The sequence below is a fragment of the Daldinia loculata genome (genome assembly GCF_022478755.1).
Source record: "Daldinia loculata strain CBS 113971 unplaced genomic scaffold F4817scaffold_11, whole genome shotgun sequence".
Classification (NCBI taxonomy): Eukaryota; Fungi; Ascomycota; class Sordariomycetes; order Xylariales; family Hypoxylaceae; genus Daldinia; species Daldinia loculata.
In genome coordinates, this window is record NW_026054865.1 from 338,742 (window position 1) to 358,159 (window position 19,418).

The following is a 19,418-nucleotide window of genomic DNA, read 5'->3' on the forward strand; positions in this document are numbered from 1 at the left end:
ACTTGGCGAGTTACTAAATTTCTTGCATGTCACGCCATAACTGACCTTATAGTTTTCCTTCCGAAGACTATAAATTTAATTGTAAGACGCTTACCCTTTCGCACTGAATGAAACTAGATACTCACCTCTATGAACAAACCATATACTAATCTTGTTAGTCGCTCTACACATGTAATTTAGCGAATCGGACCATTTGAACTACATGGGCTAAGTTTGTTACCATGACCAACAACAAAGCTTCAACTATGCGAATAGACGCTCGTGCGAGAAGTTTCTTGTTAAGTTTTCATGTCTGGCAATCTTGTTTCCCCAGCGGCCGTGTTGCTATGCGTTGGGGCAAATCTTTTTAATATTTAAAGACGGGAGAATGCCCACCTGGAGAGCAACTCGCCATCGATACAAACGCGAGGCCTATAGAATTCCCGCTGGGTATTCCTAGGAAAAGTCTACTGAGAGTACGAACATCTAATTATCGGGATGATGCCTACTATCGACATTATCCGCCATGCGCAGGCCGCCCATAACATCCACGGCAGCCACCTTAGGGACCCGACACTAACTGATGACGGCGTTGCGGAATGTGATCTTTTGAGAGAGGCGTATCCGTTCGGACCCATGGTCACCAATATCCTCTCGTCTCCCTTACGACGTGCCATCGACACTGCGATACTTGGAATTCTTCCAACGGTACATGACCACATCAAGGTCAAACTACTCCCCGAGCTACAGGAGATCAACCCCTCACCGAGCAGCACGGGAATTCCGAAGAGCACGCTCTCCTATCGATACGCCCGTGGCCATAACGTGGATATGGATGACCTTGAGGAAGATTGGTATCATAAGGGTTTCGATACCCCTTACGCGCCAGAGGTGCACAAAGTCGAGGCGCGGGCGCGATCCGCACGTAATTACCTACGGATGCTAGCGAGAAGGGCCATCGAGGCCGGCCAAATCAATGCGCACATCGTGGTCGTGACGCACGGGGAGTTTGCGCATTGGCTCACTCGCGACTTCCGGGGCGTGAGCGAAAGACGTAACTCGGACTGGCATAATACAGAGTGCCGGTCGTACCGGATCGAGAACATCTTTGGGCTTGATGTCTCCGACCCGGTACTGGCTGAGACGACCGCGAGCATCGTTCAGCGGAACGGGCCCCTTTTCTACTGGTCGATAAACCTTCTCACCATGTACAGCGCCAGGGAACTTGCCGCCAGGCGGGTGTTCGAGTACGGCGAGATGCTTCGAGTTCGGGAACGAGTGACGTCTTATCGGGCTGCTGAAGAATCCGAGCAAGCAGACGACGAATATGACGAGCGCGACATATCCGACGAATCTAATGGATGGGTTGATGTAGACGATGAGTCGGACTGAACTGAACTGAACTGAACTTTGCATCTTAGTCTATCAATAGCGAGGGGACGAAGGAAGCATGTCATGTCATCCCATCATGTTTTTTTCTGAAAAAAGGCGTCGAGGCGCAATAGGGGGAGGGTACCTACCTCTTGTCTGTTTTTAAGGAGGGTTTCTGATTTGGATATTCTCTTGATGTCCCTACGAATACCTCTGCGATAATAATAAACTCATAAAAAATATCATGTGCTTTCATCAGAGGGAAGTACATAGGTACCTAAAATATATCAATGCATAGGCCACCTGCGTGACGCTACATGTACATACCTATGTACCTACATGATGCATTTATAAGGGAATAGCAGCGCAACAAAGTAACATTCACCGCAAAGCCTTCGTGGTCAAGTGGTAAAAACCGCCTGCTGGGAAACTGCGTTTCTCCAGTTACGAAACTCCCGCTGGGTCATTGCGCTACTCCGGAATTTGAATATTCTGCTGGGCCGTTGCATTTCTCCGGTAGTCGCGGGCTTGCCGGGTCATTGCGTCTCTCCGGGCGGTTTTCTTTTTTTCTTTTTTTCTTTTTTCTTCTTTTTTCTCATGGCGTCGAGTTCGAGTTCGAGTTCGAGTCACTCCAACTTTTTTTTCTTTTTTCTTTTTTTTGTTGGTCTTTTTCTAAGTGTACACAATGATGATACAACGTGAGAACTTGGTGCTAGCATTTGTTGTCTGCTACGAAGGTAGTATCTTTACGATGTAGGCTGCCTAATTGTCAGATATCACGATATTGCTACTCTAGCCTAGGAGACGCCTGTGGGAACGTTTACACTCGATTAAATCAAATACCAGGCTTTGAGTTGAGGATTATGTCCTAGACTATGCCAGCGTCACTAATATCCATTCTCGTTCCTCCGCAAGCCCAACCCAAGCCTCTTCATTAACTTCACCCGCACCAACCCGCGAAGCAACACGCCTAACATGGTCATCCCACTCTACGACTAAGACATTAAGTTTCCTCTCCGCCTTAAGAACCTTTAGACTATTATCGTTGTGCTTTCGCGACACTACAATAAACGAGTGCTTCCCGGAGAGTTTGGGTGCCTGATAGGGTAGAAAGGGGTTTAGTTCGCCAACCTCCTCTTTCTTATCGTTATATATCTTGTTGTCTTCCAAGATTAGCACTGCGTGGCTCGTCCAAAAGAGAAGACGACTCGAGTCCTTGAAATCTCCGTCTTCGTTTTTCTGGTGTAGTAAGCTAGGGTCAATCGTCGTGTTTCCCTTCCATCCCGCCGAAGTCGTGCTGTCAATACCGCACATGTCGATCTTCGATACAGACTCAAATATTTTCTCGTTCGATATAGAACACAATGGAGCCGCTTTTCCGTCCATACTAAGCTTCATAATATTCAACTCTGGTTCCAGCACAACCTGTCGTGGCGCGGCGCGGTTTACCCCTAGGATGTGATTCCACCCGAGCCAAGACCAACTAGGGAACTGTACCCTATTAACCGCCCCATCACTCGATATCACACGATGCAATTCCCGTCGCCGCTCTGGAAGCTCGTGTGACTCCCGCTCGCGATCCGGATACCAGACGATATTGTTCCAAGCCAAGCTCTCATCAAATCTTGTCGAGACAGAATGACCCCAGTAAAACTCGTGTCCTGTATTAACACCGACTCTCCTCAATACCCCTGAAAACGCGTCCAAGACATCTGCTTTCACGGTAAGCTTTCTATTACAGTATCCTTGGATCATCGAGTTTAGCTCGCTGTACGCGAAATTGTTACCACCCCCAAATTCCCCGAAGACTTTGTGACCGGATAACACCGAGGAGGTGAGGTCGTTGGGGGCGACGGCAGTGGGAAAGGCCTCGAAGGCGATGGTTTCGCAGCATTTGGATGTTTCACAGCTCCAGAATACTTGGTCGGAAGCGACTATGAGAGTTCGACGAGAACAGAGACCCTCTTGGAACGTCCATCCCCGTGTCTTCCACCGGCTATCCTGGTACTCTTGGTCGAGGCGAAAGACATCCGTTAGGCTTAGATATTTAGCGACACGCGCTGTGCGCTGGTTAATGGTACGAGTTGTGTCGTTAATTCCCGGAAGCCCATCAGTTGCCGTGCCGCATGCTGCGACAACTGTCAATTCTGCCCTCGAGTAGACGAGATCCATCTGAGGAATTTGGACGACTTTATCGGCTTCAGAATCCTGGATAACACACAGTCGATCAACCCAGAGGAACTCCACCCCCATCTGTTTAGTCAATTCTATCGCATCCACGATAGTCTTCGGTAAGGGCTGACCCCTGAGAAAATCCAGTGTTTTCATTTCCTCAACATTTGACAGGGTTGTTTGGAAGGGGCCTGTCTCATCACCCCATACGTAACTGAGCGCGAAATAGGGGCACGGATCTGACGCCTCAACTAAACAGTAGCGTCGCACATTGATCAACCTGAGCTTTTCAGGCCATGAAGTATCCGGTGCGAGCCAAGGAGGCAGACTACACTTCGTCCCGTGCGTCTCAAGGCACGTCTCATACCACTTCCTAAGCAACCCAACATTAACCTCCGACTTCACAACCCTCCCCGACGGAAACACCGAAAACGGCTCCTCCCCCGCCACATAATCATCCACACCCGGCACCGGATACAGACACGGATGCAACTGCAAGAACGTCTGCGCCGTCCACTTAACCGGGCTTATCCCAACCAGCACGAACAACTTACTCAAGCTATTATTCCTCCTCTTCCCATCACCACCAACCTTATCGTCATCCAGAAATACACCCCGTCGCTCAAGCGAGTCGAAAAAATCCTGTATAATTAGATTCGTGGAAGAGTACCCCGGCTTCGCACCCGCATACAGCGTATCCACCAGCGCATCGGCCTGCGACAGTCTGCTCGTCAGCACAGAGGACCCGAGGCGGTTCCGGCTGCTCCAGAAGGCGCATGTAAGATGGTCTGGCCGGTCGAGGAATTCCGCGACGGGCCACCATGGCTTTAAGCTGCGGGAGCCGTCTGAGATCAGGTTGCATAGCTCACAGGTTGCTGCTGCTGTATGGATTGTGCCGAGGTTATGCTCGCCGCTTTTAAGCTGTCCGTTTTCGAGAGCTGCTTTGTGAGGGTTGAAGAGGCTAGTTGTTACTTGTGCCCAGTCGACCGAGCGGCAGAAGTCGCATAGGTTAACATCGTCGTCTAGTTGTGGTTCGGTCATTATGGCTAAGGGGTCTTAATCAAATATTATCTTTTACTTGAGCAATATATGTATAATTAGATTCTTAGCTGTATTTGATCAAAAACAAAGCTCGGGACATATCGCGAGAGGAAAATTCTCTATCATAGTGAAGAGGTTATAGAGGTTCAGCCGCGGCTGAGAAGTCATGCGGGAGTATAGTCAACGCTAGAGCCGATTGAGCTGGTAAGTATAGATTAGGGACTTGAACAGAATAGAGATATAATTGTAAATGACCATCAGATCATGAAAAATGGCATCAAGGTAACATGGTAGCTGCCGGTATGGGCCACTCAAGAACACTTTAATTAGCATTGCATTTTCCTGGATCCTAAACGAGAATAACATTACGCCTTTAAGTTTCTGGCTACGTCTTCTTTTTGCTCTTCGTCTTGCCTTCACTCTTGGCCGCAGTCTTACTCTTGCTCTTCTCCTTATTCTTTTCGTTCTTCTCACTCTTCTCGCTCTTTTCGTCACTCTTAGTCTTGCTCTTCTCTTCGCTCTTAGCCTCGCTCTTCTCCTCCGCATTACCGTTCGCGCTTGGCTTGTTCAACGCCTTAGGATCAAGACCACGTTTCCTCATAGCGTTACGCTTCGCCCTCTCCATATACTTCTCATCTTCCTCGTCATCGAAACCGCCAAACTCATCATCCTGTCCAGACACCTTGTCATCTGTGATGGGCGTCTTGTCAATAACCTCTTCTTCCTCTGCGCGCGGTGCTGAGGCGCCTTGAGCAGGCTTGTCCTTGACGAGGTTGGCGGGTGTCGGGCCGACCTTCTGGAATTTGGCGACGAAGAAACCGTCTACGTTGTATGTGTGCGGGTAGTATCTCCGCGTTAGGCGTAGACTAGGGTCGAACTTCTTGCCCATATAGCTGGTGAAACCTTCTTTACCGAAGGGGAGCTCGGTGGAGACCAACTTGACGTTAGGTCGCTTGTTGAGCGCATATTGGACTACTTGCTCGTTCTCCTCGACAGTGACTGAACATGTAGAGTAGACTAGATAGCCACCAGTCTTGCTTGAGTGGTTGACCGAATCAATTGCAGCTAGCAATAGTTGCTTCTGGGTGTGGGGTAAGACCATGAAATCCTTCTCGTCCTTGTTCGTCTTGACCGAGGCATCCTTGGCGATAACTCCTGTACCTGAACAAGGAGCATCAAGAAGTACTCTGTCGAAGCCACCAATCACCCTCGGGAACTCTCGGGCATCATAATTGCAGACAATAACGTTGCGACAGCCGAGACGATGAATGTTACCAATTAGACCCTTCGAACGAGATTTGCTCGGATCGTTGGCAAATATACAACCGGTGTTCTTCATCATAGCAGCCATATGCGTAGTTTTACCACCAGGAGCAGAGGCCATATCCAGCACTCGCTCGCCTTCTTGTGGGCCCAGAGCCATGACGGGCAAAAAGGAGGATGCAGCCTGGAGAATGTAGTGACCAGCAAGATATTCAGGCGTGGCACCAAGCGGAACGTTGCTCTCGAAGATTTGTAACCCAACCTTAGACCACTTGCCTACAGGCTCCAGAGTGACACCGCGATTTATCAGGGCCTGAGCTAAATCTCGGCGATGCGTTCGTAGAGTATTAGTTCGGATGACGACAGGTCGCGCCGTCTCGTTAGCCTCGAAGAACGCGAAAGCTTCTCTTGGTGGGAATAGGTTCATAAGCTTCTCGGCAAGGTACTCTGAGTAACCGTAGTATGCGCAGATGTCCTTCAGCAATTGTGTCGTGTATTCGGCTCTGGACCTGCCCTCCTCCGATGCGTTCGCAAAGTCGTCTAAGACACGTATCGTGTCCGTAATTCTCGTCCTTAGTAATTGAAGATCCGGGGCTAAGAGAGCCTTTGTCTTTAATGCTAAATCGTCCTCTTCTTCATCATCGATGACATGCGGTCGCTCAATGTTAGTCTGGAGTGCTGCTTCTTCTAATTCTGCTTGCGCCTCCGCCTCCTCTTGCGCTCTTTGCCTGTCTAGTTTATTTGATAGACCGACAATGTTGGCCGCCGTTAATTTCTCTTCAGCGTCCGAATCATCTTCATCCTCTGAGAACATGGCCTTTCGCTCCCTCTGGTCCTCTGCATCTGAATCGAAGACGGAGTCGTCTGAGCCTATGAAATCATCTCCTAGGCCGCCCATCTCCTCATCCTCTAGACCGGAGAATTCGTCTCCGTCCGGCTCGGAGCCGCTCAGCCCATCACCAAGGCCGTCGCTAAGCTCTTCATCGGACTCTGGCACGGGAGCTGGCTTCTTTGCTTTCGACCTGTTGTTCTTTCCATTTTGCTTAGGCGCCGGGGCAGCTTTCACGCCATTGGACTTTCCATTGGCTTTAGGAGCAGCTTTCTTTGCACCAGCGCCATTGGACTTGGGAGCTAGTTCGGTTGCGGTTTTCCGCTTCTTCTTGTTCGGTGCTTCGGTCGGAACATCGTCTACAGGTAGACCTGCCTTTCGCTTTAATTTCGCAAAGTGTTCTTCTGACAGTGGCTCAGGAGGGCCCTGCTTCTTCATGCGACGACCGACACCCATTTTGCTGGCGGTGTTATATGAAAATTGTTAGATGTATCGTTGTATCTTTGAGCTGGGCACTCTAAAATTTCCAATGCCTCTCGTAGTTTGACCTCGAACTTTTTTTCTTGCGATAAGCTGATAATGAATCTGGACCACTTTTATCAAAGCACGGGATTGGGTGATCTAAATTAGCGCAATGGACCTAAGCAGTGCCTGGCAGCGGTACCTCAGTACACAGATACGCAAGTACAACTAAGCTTCAGCCACAAAGTGGGATACTTTCGTGGCGTCCTAAAAGCGGGACATCGTGATCGTCACTAAAGAGTTCAAGACAGCCTGAATTATTTGTGACATAATTTCTCATACTCGACATCCTGTGTAACACTTACAAACAAAGATGACGGAAGTATCATTTGCAAGATCTTTCCTCGCAGCACTGGAAGCTCGTCCGATCAAGCTATCGGCCGACCATGTCGAGGATCCTAAGAGCTACGCCGCGCGCGGCGCTGTATGGCTACACCCCGCGACTATCTTACTCTTCCTAGCTAACGATAAACGTAGTATATACTCCCCAAGATGCCGAAGCCTATGAGCAAGCGCAAGGCCGGCACCGTAGCACCGGGTCAGGAGCGTAGCCTCACCGTTCTTGTCAAGTCCCTCCGCAACCCTCCATTAGACATCAAGCTCTCGTCCCAGACGCCCAACACCTCCGTCTTAGATATCAAGACTGCCGTATCACAGGACACGGGAATACCTATCGAGAAGATGAAGCTACTACACAAAAAGAAGCCGATCGCGGATAGTAAGGTGTTAAAAGACCTCACAGGAGAGGGCGAGACCAGCATCGAGTTCTCCGTCATGGTTATGGGAGGGGCCGCAGCTATCAAGACAACACCAGCAGCGCAAGCTGAAGTTGCACAAGGTCAAAGCGGCAATGATGTATTAGGTACCAAGGAATTTTGGGACGATCTTAAGGGATTCCTGTTACAACGAATACGAGACGAAAAGACAGCCGAGGAACTAACAAACACTTTCCAAAGCGCGTGGAAGGCGAAGGCATAGATTTAGAAGTTAGAAGCAGAGAGCTAGCCACCCCGTATAATCAATAAGTTCAGCAGGCCAAACCAGAGTACAAGGGTATTATGAGGCTGCGAAAAAGATAATTAATAATGGCGTAGACATCTGACCAAAGAGCACAATAGGAACGATCTACATTCAAATATGACCTTTTGTGTTGTGCGGTGTATACCGATGGCTAACATCACAGCTTGACAATTCATGTCTGCCCTCTAAGGAAAAATAAACAGCGACCAAAGCGGCCCTACTCCATCGTAATGGCAGGGAGAGAGTTTGTGTCCATCCTGCAGTTTCGTAGACGTCGTGGATCCTTGGCACGCGAGTGCCCCTCCTCAAGTAATGATCCTCAGCAACTTTGCCCCCCAAGTTGCTCTCGAGCCTCGGGGGTCGGAGGCGTTTAACCGGCCAGACCCTTGCTGACTACCTTTAGTACTGTGTCGTATTCGATGTCGTCCTGGTCGTTGGCCTGTAGTTCGATGGCAATACCGGTGAGAGCGCGCTTCAGGGCTTCCTTCGACGAGGCGTACACCATCTTAGCCTTTAAGGGGGTTAGTATTATATTACCGCGTGCGAGTTAAAAAGCTATTGTGTAAACTGACCATGACGTTGGCATCATCGGGCGACCATGCGATGAAAGTGATCTTGTTTCTATAGGTTATTAGTATAATAGGTTTATTATATTGGCCGAGGCTACTAACCGCGAGCCTTCTCCACTAGCAAGGCTGTACTCGAAGTCGTAGACAGCGTATCGGGGTCCCTTGCTTACAGCGCCCTAGATATAAAGGATTAGAATAGAGCCCGGAAACGTAGTGCTACTAGCATAAACATGATACTTACACTCTTGGTCTTAGTGGTAGCGTTGAGGAGCTTCTCACGGAAGGTCTCCCAATCCTTATCCGAAGAAGCCTCCTCGACAATGATCTCCCTGTTGTTGTCCGACAGCTTGAAGATGATGTACTTGTGCTTCTTCGCAAGCTTAAGGTCGTTGTACGCAGTAATGCATTCCTGCGAGACTGTCGCTCTAGATGGCCATCGATATTAGCTCGTATTCTCTCCTATTGTGAGGACGCGCCGGAAAGAGCGGTGCACCGTGAAAGCGCATAATGACGCGCGGATAGGGGGGTTGCCGACAGAGAGACAGGAATAGGACGACGGTTAACTGAAAGGAGTCACGAACCCTGATTGAGACTACCGAAATTTCATATTAGCAGGCTTTCAAGGGTTGATTGGATTCAAGACTCACCATTTTGGCGATATGTTTGAGCTACACCGGTACCAAATGAGATTCCGAAGACAAGCTATGATGTGGGTTGTTAGCGGGGTTCGAGAAAGGTGCCTACAAAGGGATCAGGAGGTGCAAGTGAATTTAGAGTGAATGATGTAAGGTCAAATCTGCAACTAACATGAATCGCTGAATGTGGCTATCCACCTAGGAGGGTCTCGTGGTTCAGGTTTGCAGATAAATGCGATGGATGTTTAGGAGGGACAACAATAGAAAGAAAGAGTCGGGAGAGATGTAAGTAGTGTTTTTAGTGTGGGCCCTATCGCAATGGAGGGGAAGGTCGGGCTGATGAAAAGAGGCACGCACGATGAGCAGAGAAATCAACACAATAAAGCCTTGGTGGGGGCAGTGGGACAGGGGTTTTCAGTGGAGGGAGGGTGGGCAGTTGGCAATGAGATAAATACATAACGCCCTGAACGCTTGCTTACCATAGGCTCCATAGGCTACGTACAGCTACAAAATGCTTTAGTACACTTTTAAAAACTACACTTGTTCTTGGCGGTAACTGGGTCGACCGTGGACTTGTCGGGTTACGAAATTTCATAATAAACTGCACGTGACTCCTTTAATTTCGTTGAATTGGGTTACTTATTTCAGGGGTTACTACTACATCCAATATGTATCTAACCTACCTGTTGTCAGGGACGAGCCGAGCCACATGGGATTCGTCATTGCGTATCACCATATATGTCATCCCAATTTCCAGGCAGAACATGAGATAATTACAAATTTTGGTGCCTAAACAAAAAAGGGGGGAGCAAATATTTATCATCAGATCAATTATGATCACCTACACCAAATGTAGGTAGGTTGGCATTTCGTAGTTCGTAGCTCTAATATACAACTCTTCATAACGCCGCTCGGGATATCAAGATATGAATAATGCACAGGGAGAGAGAGGTAGAGGTAGAGGGGAGATAGAGGAAGACATGACAAGAGCCAACATTAACCCGACCGCATAACACCGAGGTCAATGCTCCCAACCCAAACTTTTGATACATGACAGGATAAAGGTTCATTCATAACATGAACTCATTACATCATTCCTCCCATGCCACCCATTCCTCCCATTCCGCCCATGCTGCCCATACCACCACCAGCAGACTTCTCCTCGGGTGCCTCGACAATGGCAACCTCGGTGGTGCCTAATAACGACGCGACGCCGCTAGCATCAACCAGACCAGTTCGGACAACCTTGAGCGGGTCAAGGATACCTGCCTGGATCATGTCCACGTACTCTCCCTTGGCGCTGTCGAAGCCCTTGTTGAAGTCGCTACCGAACTCATCCATAAGCTTACCAACGACCACGGAGCCCTCCAGGCCAGCGTTCTCCACGATCGTCCGGGCAGGTCGGGTAATCGCATTCTTGACGATGCTCACACCAAGTTGCTGATCGAAGTTTGCAGTCTTAATGTCCTTCAGGGCATTGCTGGCAGCCTTGAGGAGAGCAGTACCACCACCGGGCAGAATACCCTCCTCAACAGCAGCTCGGGTGGCGTTAAGGGCATCTACGAAGCGGTCCTTCTTCTCGCCGACCTCGACCTCGGAAGAACCACCGACCTTGATGACGGCAACACCACCCGAGAGCTTAGCAAGTCGCTCCTGAAGCTTCTCCTTCTCGTAATCGGAGGTGGTAGGGTCGTTCATGACACCACGGATCTGCTCACATCGCTGAGCAATCGCATCCTTGGAGCCCTCTCCATTGAGGATGATAGTATCCTCTTTAGTGATGGTGATGGAGCCGGTGGAGCCAAGCATGTCGGGGGTAGCCTTCTCCAGCTTAATATCGAGCTCATCGGTGAAAACGGTACCGTTAGTGAGGACAGCGATATCTCCGAGGATCGACTTTCGGTTGTCACCGAAGCCGGGAGCCTTGACGGCGGCAACCTGGAGCTGACCACGGAGCTTGTTCAAGATGCAGACAGCTAGGGCTTCACCATCGATGTCCTCGGCAATGATGACAAGAGGTCGTCGCATCTGGGTAGAGGCCTCAAGAGCGGGGATGATATCTTGTACGGCAGAGATCTTCTTCTCAGAAAGGAGAATGAGGGGCTTCTCGAACTCGACCTTCTGTGCCTTGGGGTCTGTGATGAAGTAAGGCGAAACGTAACCACGGTCGAATCGCATACCCTCAGTAACTTCCAACTCGTCGTTCATCGTCTTTCCTTCCTTGACGGTGATAACACCCTCCTTTCCAACCTTCTCCATGGCATTGGCAATCAATTTGCCAATATGGGTATCTCCGTTGGCGCTAATGGTGGCAACTTGAGCGACTTCTTCGCTAGTCGTGATATCCCTCTTGTTCTTCTGGAGGTATTCAACAACAGCGTCGACAGCGGCTTGGGTACCCCGCCGCAAATCCATGGGGTTGCAGCCGGCAGCGACATTCTTAACAGTTTCCGAGAAGATAGCGCGAGCTAGAACAGTAGCGCTTGTAGTTCCGTCACCGGCAGATTCGTTTGTCTTGGATGCGACATCTTGTAATAATCTAGCGCCGAGGTTCTCGAACTTGTCTTGTAAGCTAATAGCTCTTGCGACAGTAACACCGTCTATAGTCTCTAGTCAGTAACCCTGCCGAATTGAAGGAAAAATCAAGTTCAATGCATACCCTTTGTGATCTTGGGAGAGCCATAGCTTGACTCGATTATAACATTTCGACCCTTAGGGCCGAGTGTAGTGGCAACAGCTTTGGCGAGGGTTTCGACACCGGCAAGAAGGGAAGCTCGGCCCTCGACGCCAAACTTGAGCTCCTAGACAATATATGTTAGTAATACGCACAATATATCATATAACAGAACCAAGTCCGTTTGATTTTGAGGCTCATGGAAGAGTATTACCAACCTTGTGTGAGAATCGAAGCTGCTGTGAAAGCCCTGCACCAGCTCGGTACTTAGTAGCAGCCGAAGATAGGACCGAAGCCCGCGCTCGGGACGATAGAGCACGCTGCATTGTGACTGTGGGATACACAAATTAAGTAGGGTAAAGGCAAAAAATAAAATGCCACCACAAAGATCACGGCTTAAGAGAGGGAAGGAGAAAAAAAGTCTCGCCGGCGTTGTTGAAATGTAGGCGTTGAAGGATTGAGTTTTGAGACTCCGGGGAAGAAAAGCTTCAAAAAATTTAATCCCAATCCAATGACGGAGGAACCGGCCAGAAGCCGAAGCTGTTCTGCGCTAACCCGAATAAGTATAGCTGTACCACAAGCCCGTTCGACCAACGACTTCATGGAAATTCATAGAATATGATTTGTTGCAATTCTAGACTTTGATGTTGTGACCGGCTTTGGTATTGCAAAATTTACTTTTCAAGAAGAATTGATTTTACCTACCCTCATATTTTACATGTTGTAGAGGCTATTGTAAATCAATTACAGCTACCTACAATTGTTTATTGAAGGAGGGGTTGTTAAGTGAGGGGGCACAGGTAGGTACATATGTACTTACAAGGTACTTAGATTCAACATGAGCTTGTAAAGCAGGTTCAGAATACAAGCATATTTGTAAGCACCAACTTCCTTTGAATGGTGTATGTAATTAAAAATGTGAGAGAGACGGACTATTGCGGTGTTAGCAGCTATTCCCGTCCGTAACCAAAGTATTAAAAGAGTCAAAAAGTAGATTGATAAAGTTTCTTCAATCCCTCATTCGCTACTCTAAACTACACTCCAACTCCTGATCATGGCAACTATCGCAAAGACAATTGTAGCCACGGGCGCCACTTCAGGCTTGGTAGGCAATAATTCATCATAACATCTACAAATTCATTCTAACCTCATATGTTCTATAGGGGTTCGAGTTAGTCAAGCAACTTCTTGAACAAACGCAGCCCTACAAATTCATTCTCGGAGCCAGGGACACGAAAACGGCCCAAGCCACCTTCGATGGACTCAAGTATGACAACAGCAAGCACAGCTTAACTATCTTCCCGTTAGAGCTGTCGAACCTCAAAACTGTCAAGACTTTCTCACAGCAAGCCTTAGATAAAGTTGGACAAGACAAGATTGACTACTTGATGCTCAATGCAGCAATCAGTAACAATTCTGAGCAACCCGGTCCACATGGTTCCAAATGGAGTGAGCCTTATATTGTGAACCATCTGTGTAAGAATTTACGTTTTTGTTTGTACTTTTTACAACTCGACAGTTTGTGCTAATGAGGACTCTAGCCCAACACTACCTCATTCATCTACTTCGAGAGAAGTTAGAAGCATCGAAGTCGCGCATCGTAGTCGTCTCCTCCGGCGCCGTTTGCCTTGTAAAGGACCCCAGTATGTTAAGCTCGTTACCCTCTTAATCCGGGATACTAATCCCAAAATTACGTGTAGAATTTCTTGAAGATGATCTTAAGGGTGGCTCGAAGACGGACCGTACTGTATACGGTGCCACAAAGTTCGTTCAGCTACTGGGAGCCCACTGGTGGCGTCGTCAACTTCAGGGCAAATGCCACGTGGTCGCTGTATCGCCCGGCTTAATCCCTGGTACCGGCCTCATAAGAGGTAGCGATCAGTTAAAACTTCCCATAAACCATCCAGACGCAAAGAGCGTTCCAGAAGGTATGTTTATCCGTAACACTCAGAATCCAGGGGTCACACGTAACTTACACTACTGGCAGGCGCCCAAAGTATCTACCGCGCATTTATAAGGGACGACTTCCCGGAAGACCCCGACCAGATCTTTTTGACGAGTTGGGGCGAATGGTGGCCTAAGGATGTCTATGGACTTACTCTTGACAAAGATCTCCAGGACAAATGGTCTCCTAGTAAAGACGAGATTGAGAAGGAAGAGGGTTTAACCGCCTAGCTTAACTTGATTACAGGCCTTTAAGATTCCATACTCTAATGTATAGTCCTATGAGATATGGTAATACTAGATGGAAAATTAAATCTAATATTTGAAAGAAATAGCGTGTATCTACGGCTCTATACTATCTCGCAGTATCTGTCTTGTCTGCTCAATATATTTTCGCAATGCATTAACACCCCCTTTCCCGAGATCTGGCTTACATACAAGTTCTTCCTTGGATAATACCGCTTTCAAGATCCTAAAGAATTCTGGTTCACACAACAGGCCACCGTGGTTGTTTCCGCGTCTGCCAATTCGAAATTCTTGCGGTATTCCAAGCAGGTTTTCCATCTTTTCGAACAGGTTAATGACAACCTGAATAAACATGGTGGCTTGTAGGTTGCCGGATTCTGTAGGAAAGTTAGTACTGTAGTCATACACAGTGTTAGGCACTTAATGCATGGGTATTAGAAAGAAACCACTTACGAAGCGGGAAAGTACCAAAGTCCATCCCGGGTAGTTCACGTAGCGAAGGGACATCGCTTTTAGATATCTCTAGGAGAGCCTCGTAGCAATGCGTAAAGATGATGAGGTAGAGCTGCGTAATGTGGATATAGGATATGAGAATATGCATGAGTGTTGCTGAATCGAGACAACGTTTGGGCCTATTTCCTATTGTAGACACAAGTGATGGGGTTGCTAGTGTCCGGCCATATTCGGAGGAGTGTGGAGAATTGTGACCCCTAGTTGAGCCGCTTATGTTGCTACCAGGTCCGGATTCCGGCGTCCTCGGAGAAGAGCCGTGCGACGTTATTGCTGCCGGTGACCGATTTGCGTCCCATAGCGTACATATGACATCTACGAACTCGCGGCTACTGCCCAGTACATTATGGATTTGGGTCCCGGAAAAATCGTCTGATGGATCGATGAGCGCAACGAGTGTATCGAGACTTATCTCGGGAGACCCTCGCCCAATCTGGTCTAGGAGCTTAACCAAGTCGTGATTTATTTTAGCAAGCCGTTGTGTATCGCTCTCAGAGATTCCGCGGCCAACTTCGACAATCGAATCCTGAGTCGTGACGATGCCTTCCGGAGAAACCGACGTAGTGTTATCTATGCTAGTCCCCTGGCTCTTTAGAGATAGCGCCCCAGCCGGTGAAACGTCTGTCTGGAAAGTAGATAGAGCCATCATCTCTGGTTGATACTCCAAGGTAGGCAGATAAGCCTTATTGGCGGTAAAATCTAAAGATGCAAAATTTCCGTCGAAGCCATCGCCAAACATAGATCCATAGACAGCAGGGTCCCAGGACTCAATAATCTCAGGAGGATAAGCCGCTATGTGTTGCACATTACCGGAACTCGCAAAGAACGTAGGAATTGGCGTGTTAATTGTCTGGTTAACATTAGTAGCCGGAATATTCTGTTGTCGATCATCCTGTCGTGGTCGGTTTTGTGCTCTAGAACTAACGCCTCCGATCCGACAACGGGAGCGTATAGGCACGTTAGGGGTTGTAGCGCATTGGGCATCTGCTCGCGTACATCGGTAGCAGCGCTGTTGTCCCGGATCTCGCAAGCATCTTAGTTTCTGTCCCTTGCACCGATCACAAGCGGATCTGCGGATCGGAAGACGGGGGACGGCCGCTTGCACTCCTTGCATTTTGGATCAGAACTTTCTATCGTGAGTCCCGGGACCCTTGATGCGATGAGTATGAAAGCCGTTACTGTTATGGATAAGGAATTATCATATTTACGAGCTGATATCTGTTTCGTATCTTACATCTCAACAGCTGCGCCACACTAGGACTTCTTCGCATGCATAATAATTAGGGTGCCTAATCTATTTATAGACTACTAATGCTTGGATTATTCTAAGCGATTATCATTTCATGCGCGAGGCGTTAACTTGCGCAAAAGAGCTCTGTTGGCGATGTCTCCTTTGAAATATTTCGCGTCGTGATACTTTGTAGGCTACCTTAGGTCTCTCATAATTGGTTAACCAATAGTCGCGTCAATAAAATGCATGTTTCGTATAGTACAATAAACGGAGACGTATTCGTATCTAAATGTAATTAAAATTGTCAAGACTCGGATCATCTGTGGTAGAAACAACAACGCTGCTGCGCAAAGAGCCATGAAGCTTATGTGCCCAGGACCGTGAATATGCACACATGTAACCTTATTTCTCCGTGGTATCTCGGAATGCTCTCGGGGCGGGGCTCCTAATACATCTCCTTGATTCCAATAAGAGAATATTTGAGGAAAGGGGTTCCACACAATAACCGTTGGCAACTCCGAGAGTGTCCGGGCAAAAGATTCCCGGAGTGGGCCGGTAATATCAACCCCTTGCAATTATCAGCGGGATGAGCAATAGAATGCAATCCTAAAGGATTAACAAGGTTAAAGTGCATAAGCCTTAGAAACCTATTGGAACCGTTATGGACTAAGGATTTTTCAAGTATTACTACATACAAGTCTGTATAGGAATATATTTCTGAAGCTAGCTCTTAATAACTTCATAATAAGGAGTATACAATACCACGCGACAACATCAACCAATGAAAACTCTCTCACATAGCTGTAAAGACATCGACATGCACGATAGGTATAGGAAATAGGCAGATCCCCTAGATCTTACAGGATTATAAGCCAGGCCCGAGAAAATAAGAGAAAGTTATTATGTAAAAAGGACTCATAAACTACACCCCTGACACGAGAAACCACAGATTGTTCAGTATATAAGAGATGTCTGTCATCCCCGAAGTCGAGAAGTGTTAAGAGGTAGATAGTCACAGTCACAGCCACGACAATAAGATCAAACTCTCTTTTACCATGTGTAGTCCCGCTCAGATCCCGTATCCGGATTTGCCCGGCGTACAATTCACTTCACTTAGCGCTTCCCTAGTATCCAACTTCACAATCCAAGTTCCAGAGAGCACATACACGAACAACGGAGCTATCTACGCCGAAGGTGTCAGCTTCTGCAACCTCACGACTACCTATACGCATACTGGAGAATCTGATACTGTCACTATTAACGTATATCTCCCCACAGAGTGGAATGGCAGGATGCAAGGTGTTGGCGGAGGAGGCCTTTCCGCTGGAGGCGTTAACCTTCTACTTAGCTATTACTCTATGCTCGGCGCTGTGTCAGAGGGATACTCTGCTGTGACCACTGACGCCGGCCATGCTTCGTTAAACCCAGATGACTGGATATTGAAGAGTCCTGGACACGTCGACCTTCATCTCCTCGAAGAGTTTGGCTCCAACTCGCTCAACGAATTGTCTATTATCGGCAAGGCAATTACGGAGAGTTACTACGGCAAGCCACCAGCATATTCCTATTGGAACGGATGCTCGCAGGGCGGACGACAAGGTTTTAAGATAGCTGAGAAATACCCTACCGCATTTGATGGAATAGCTGCCTCGGCCCCAGCAGTTGACCTCGCTGGGCTGGGAGTGGGTGATCACTGGCCCCAGGTTGTCATAAAGGCCGTGGGCCAATACCCGAAGAACTGTGAGCTTGTTGCGATCACGGAAGCCTTTATCAAGCACTGTGATGGCAATGATGGACTACTTGATGGAATCGTCACTGATCCAGATTCCTGCGACTTTAGTCCACATTCTGTGGTGAACAAATCTATTGATTGCCAGGATACCGACGCTGGAACTGTGAAGATATCGGAAGCTGCTATCAACGTTGCGATTGCGACATGGACTGGCGCTCAAAAATTGGATGGCTCATTCCTTTGGTGGGGAATCAAAAAGGGGTCAAGCCTAGTAGACGAGGTAGTCAGCCTTGGAGTCAGTCCAGGACTTGCGACAACGGTGTGCTCGGGGAACGGTACCTGCACAGGGCACACAATGGATATTGTTGACGCATGGATACGACTTCTTATTAAGAAAGACCCTACTTTCGACGTCACGACAGTAACAATCGAAGAACTTCAAGATTTATTTCAACAATCGCTAGATGAGTACGGTCCAGTCTTCAACGTGAAGCCTAACTTAGACGCCTTCCGAGAAGCAGGGGGGAAGCTATTATCCTACCATGGTCTGGCCGATGCTATCCTCCCTCCGGACTCTTCGTCAAACTTCTATGAAAGTGTTGCAGCCCACGATGAGAAAATACACGATTATTATCGTCTTTTTGAAGCGCCGGGGCTTGCTCACTGTTGGGCGGGCTCTGGAGGATATTACCCTGCTGGACTTTTCAAGGCCCTGGTCTCATGGGTCGAATCCGATGCAACACCTGACAGGATCGTTGCGGCGACTTCTGCGGAAAATGGTCCTGTTCGTGAGAGTATTTTGTGTCCTTATCCTCAGAAGGCACACTATAAGGGTACGAGTTCAAACGCTACAGCTGATGATTTCTATTGTGAGAATTAAGGAACAATCGAGGAGCCTAGGTGTATGAAGACAATAGCGAGCAAATACGATTACAATTGATATAGCTAGCCACGCAGTTTGGGCCGCGGCCTCACCAAAGTTAGCTTTATTTTTTGACAGTTCGTACTCTCCTAATAATATTTTGATAACGCATTTTAGCTAGATTAGCATAATCGTAAGTAATATATTTAGGTCGACTTGAACTTGTAGTTCTCTTGAACATGCTATCACATAACCAGGCTCTTTTGGTTCCCATACACACAACACCAGGGCAAGAGATCCTTGAATTTGCCGAAGATGAAGTGAATATATTAAGAAAAGTTTGCCCGTCGCTCCAACTCAGGCCAGTTACACCACCGCCGCGCAAAAGCGATATTATTAAAGCATTGAGCGAATGCAAGATATTCCACTTCGCAGGTCACGGAAAATCGAAACCAATAGAGCCTTCCCAAAGTATTCTGATGCTCCAGGATTGGCAAAGCAATCCACTCACTGTGGAAGACCTACGAGAACATAAGCTTCAAGAAAACCGGTCGTTTCTTGGTTACTTGTTAGCATCTTCAACTGGGCCCAACACGACGGGAAAGCTCGCCGACGAAGCAATCCATCGTGTAGGTACCCTCCAGCTTGCGGGTTTCCGGCATGTTGTAGGCACACTCTGGAAAGTTTCAGACAAGCATTGTGCTGATGTAGCAAGAATTTTATACGAGACGCTACAAGCCGAGGGGATGACAGATATTGCGGTCTGCTGAGGGCTTCATGGAGCTCTTAGACAATTACGCGACAAGGAGGTCGAGAGG

At 48.1% G+C, this 19,418-nt stretch overlaps 9 protein-coding genes across 9 annotated transcripts; 5 read left to right on the forward strand and 4 right to left on the reverse strand.

Annotated features, from left to right (window-relative positions):
• The first annotated feature begins 41 nt into the window (after window positions 1–41).
• F4817DRAFT_330680 (histidine phosphatase superfamily) lies at window positions 42–1,917 on the forward strand. Its single transcript, XM_049302425.1, has 2 exons — window positions 42–81; window positions 159–1,917. The coding sequence occupies exon 2, from the start codon at window positions 478–480 to the stop codon at window positions 1,369–1,371; it is 894 nt and encodes a 297-aa protein (XP_049161283.1). The 5' UTR covers window positions 42–81; window positions 159–477; the 3' UTR covers window positions 1,372–1,917.
• Window positions 1,918–2,223: 306 nt separating this feature from the next.
• Window positions 2,224–4,563, reverse strand: F4817DRAFT_357323 (HET-domain-containing protein; the record flags this gene model as incomplete). The annotated part of the gene is made up of 1 exon (XM_049305908.1): window positions 2,224–4,563. The coding sequence occupies one exon, from the start codon at window positions 4,561–4,563 to the stop codon at window positions 2,224–2,226; it is 2,340 nt and encodes a 779-aa protein (XP_049161284.1).
• Window positions 4,564–4,822: 259 nt separating this feature from the next.
• Window positions 4,823–7,321, reverse strand: F4817DRAFT_25112 (NOL1/NOP2/sun family putative RNA met). The gene has a single exon (XM_049299167.1). It carries the CDS (start codon window positions 7,109–7,111, stop codon window positions 4,949–4,951), a length of 2,163 nt encoding a protein of 720 aa, XP_049161285.1. The 5' UTR covers window positions 7,112–7,321; the 3' UTR covers window positions 4,823–4,948.
• Window positions 7,322–7,490: 169 nt separating this feature from the next.
• F4817DRAFT_313694 (cell-cycle control medial ring component-domain-containing protein) lies at window positions 7,491–8,155 on the forward strand (the record flags this gene model as incomplete). Its single annotated transcript, XM_049300281.1, has 2 exons — window positions 7,491–7,601; window positions 7,655–8,155. The coding sequence occupies 2 exons, from the start codon at window positions 7,491–7,493 to the stop codon at window positions 8,153–8,155; spliced, it is 612 nt and encodes a 203-aa protein (XP_049161286.1).
• Window positions 8,156–10,039: 1,884 nt separating this feature from the next.
• Window positions 10,040–12,808, reverse strand: F4817DRAFT_330689 (heat shock protein 60; the record flags this gene model as incomplete). Its single annotated transcript, XM_049302426.1, has 3 exons — window positions 12,294–12,808; window positions 12,061–12,202; window positions 10,040–12,001 (listed from the first exon to the last, which is right to left on the reverse strand). Coding segments are annotated over exons 1-3 (1,759 nt in total), but the record flags the coding sequence as incomplete, so codon positions are not given.
• On the forward strand, window positions 12,809–14,342 carry F4817DRAFT_330691 (NAD(P)-binding protein). The gene is made up of 5 exons (XM_049302427.1): window positions 12,809–13,180; window positions 13,239–13,551; window positions 13,617–13,718; window positions 13,776–14,003; window positions 14,063–14,342. Exons 1-5 carry the CDS (start codon window positions 13,130–13,132, stop codon window positions 14,248–14,250), a joined length of 882 nt encoding a protein of 293 aa, XP_049161288.1. The 5' UTR covers window positions 12,809–13,129; the 3' UTR covers window positions 14,251–14,342.
• On the reverse strand, window positions 14,343–16,011 carry F4817DRAFT_330693 (uncharacterized protein). Its single transcript, XM_049302428.1, has 2 exons — window positions 14,719–16,011; window positions 14,343–14,642 (listed from the first exon to the last, which is right to left on the reverse strand). The coding sequence occupies exons 1-2, from the start codon at window positions 15,887–15,889 to the stop codon at window positions 14,362–14,364; spliced, it is 1,452 nt and encodes a 483-aa protein (XP_049161289.1). The 5' UTR covers window positions 15,890–16,011; the 3' UTR covers window positions 14,343–14,361.
• An 874-nt stretch (window positions 16,012–16,885) lies between these two features.
• F4817DRAFT_25333 (tannase and feruloyl esterase) lies at window positions 16,886–18,729 on the forward strand. The gene has a single exon (XM_049299189.1). It carries the CDS (start codon window positions 17,062–17,064, stop codon window positions 18,616–18,618), a length of 1,557 nt encoding a protein of 518 aa, XP_049161290.1. The 5' UTR covers window positions 16,886–17,061; the 3' UTR covers window positions 18,619–18,729.
• F4817DRAFT_25334 (CHAT domain-containing protein) lies at window positions 18,730–19,382 on the forward strand. Its single transcript, XM_049299190.1, has one exon. It carries the CDS (start codon window positions 18,840–18,842, stop codon window positions 19,368–19,370), a length of 531 nt encoding a protein of 176 aa, XP_049161291.1. The 5' UTR covers window positions 18,730–18,839; the 3' UTR covers window positions 19,371–19,382.
• Window positions 19,383–19,418: the final 36 nt, after the last annotated feature.

What these genes read in the sequence shown, in the direction of transcription:
- F4817DRAFT_330680 (XM_049302425.1), top strand. Translation starts at nt 478, where the DNA reads ATGATGCCTACTATCGACATTATCCGCCATGCGCAGGCCGCCCATAAC.
- F4817DRAFT_25112 (XM_049299167.1), bottom strand. Translation starts at nt 7,111, where the DNA reads ATGGGTGTCGGTCGTCGCATGAAGAAGCAGGGCCCTCCTGAGCCACTG.
- F4817DRAFT_330691 (XM_049302427.1), top strand. Translation starts at nt 13,130, where the DNA reads ATGGCAACTATCGCAAAGACAATTGTAGCCACGGGCGCCACTTCAGGC. An exon ending in CGGGCGCCACTTCAGGCTTG is followed by an intron (nt 13,181 to 13,238) that starts GTAGGCAATAAT and finishes TATGTTCTATAG; the next exon opens with GGGTTCGAGTTAGTCAAGCA. An exon ending in TTGCCTTGTAAAGGACCCCA is followed by an intron (nt 13,719 to 13,775) that starts GTATGTTAAGCT and finishes AATTACGTGTAG; the next exon opens with AATTTCTTGAAGATGATCTT.
- F4817DRAFT_330693 (XM_049302428.1), bottom strand. Translation starts at nt 15,889, where the DNA reads ATGCAAGGAGTGCAAGCGGCCGTCCCCCGTCTTCCGATCCGCAGATCC. An exon ending in CTTTGGTACTTTCCCGCTTC is followed by an intron (nt 14,643 to 14,718) that starts GTAAGTGGTTTC and finishes ACTTTCCTACAG; the next exon opens with AATCCGGCAACCTACAAGCC.
- F4817DRAFT_25333 (XM_049299189.1), top strand. Translation starts at nt 17,062, where the DNA reads ATGTGTAGTCCCGCTCAGATCCCGTATCCGGATTTGCCCGGCGTACAA.
- F4817DRAFT_25334 (XM_049299190.1), top strand. Translation starts at nt 18,840, where the DNA reads ATGCTATCACATAACCAGGCTCTTTTGGTTCCCATACACACAACACCA.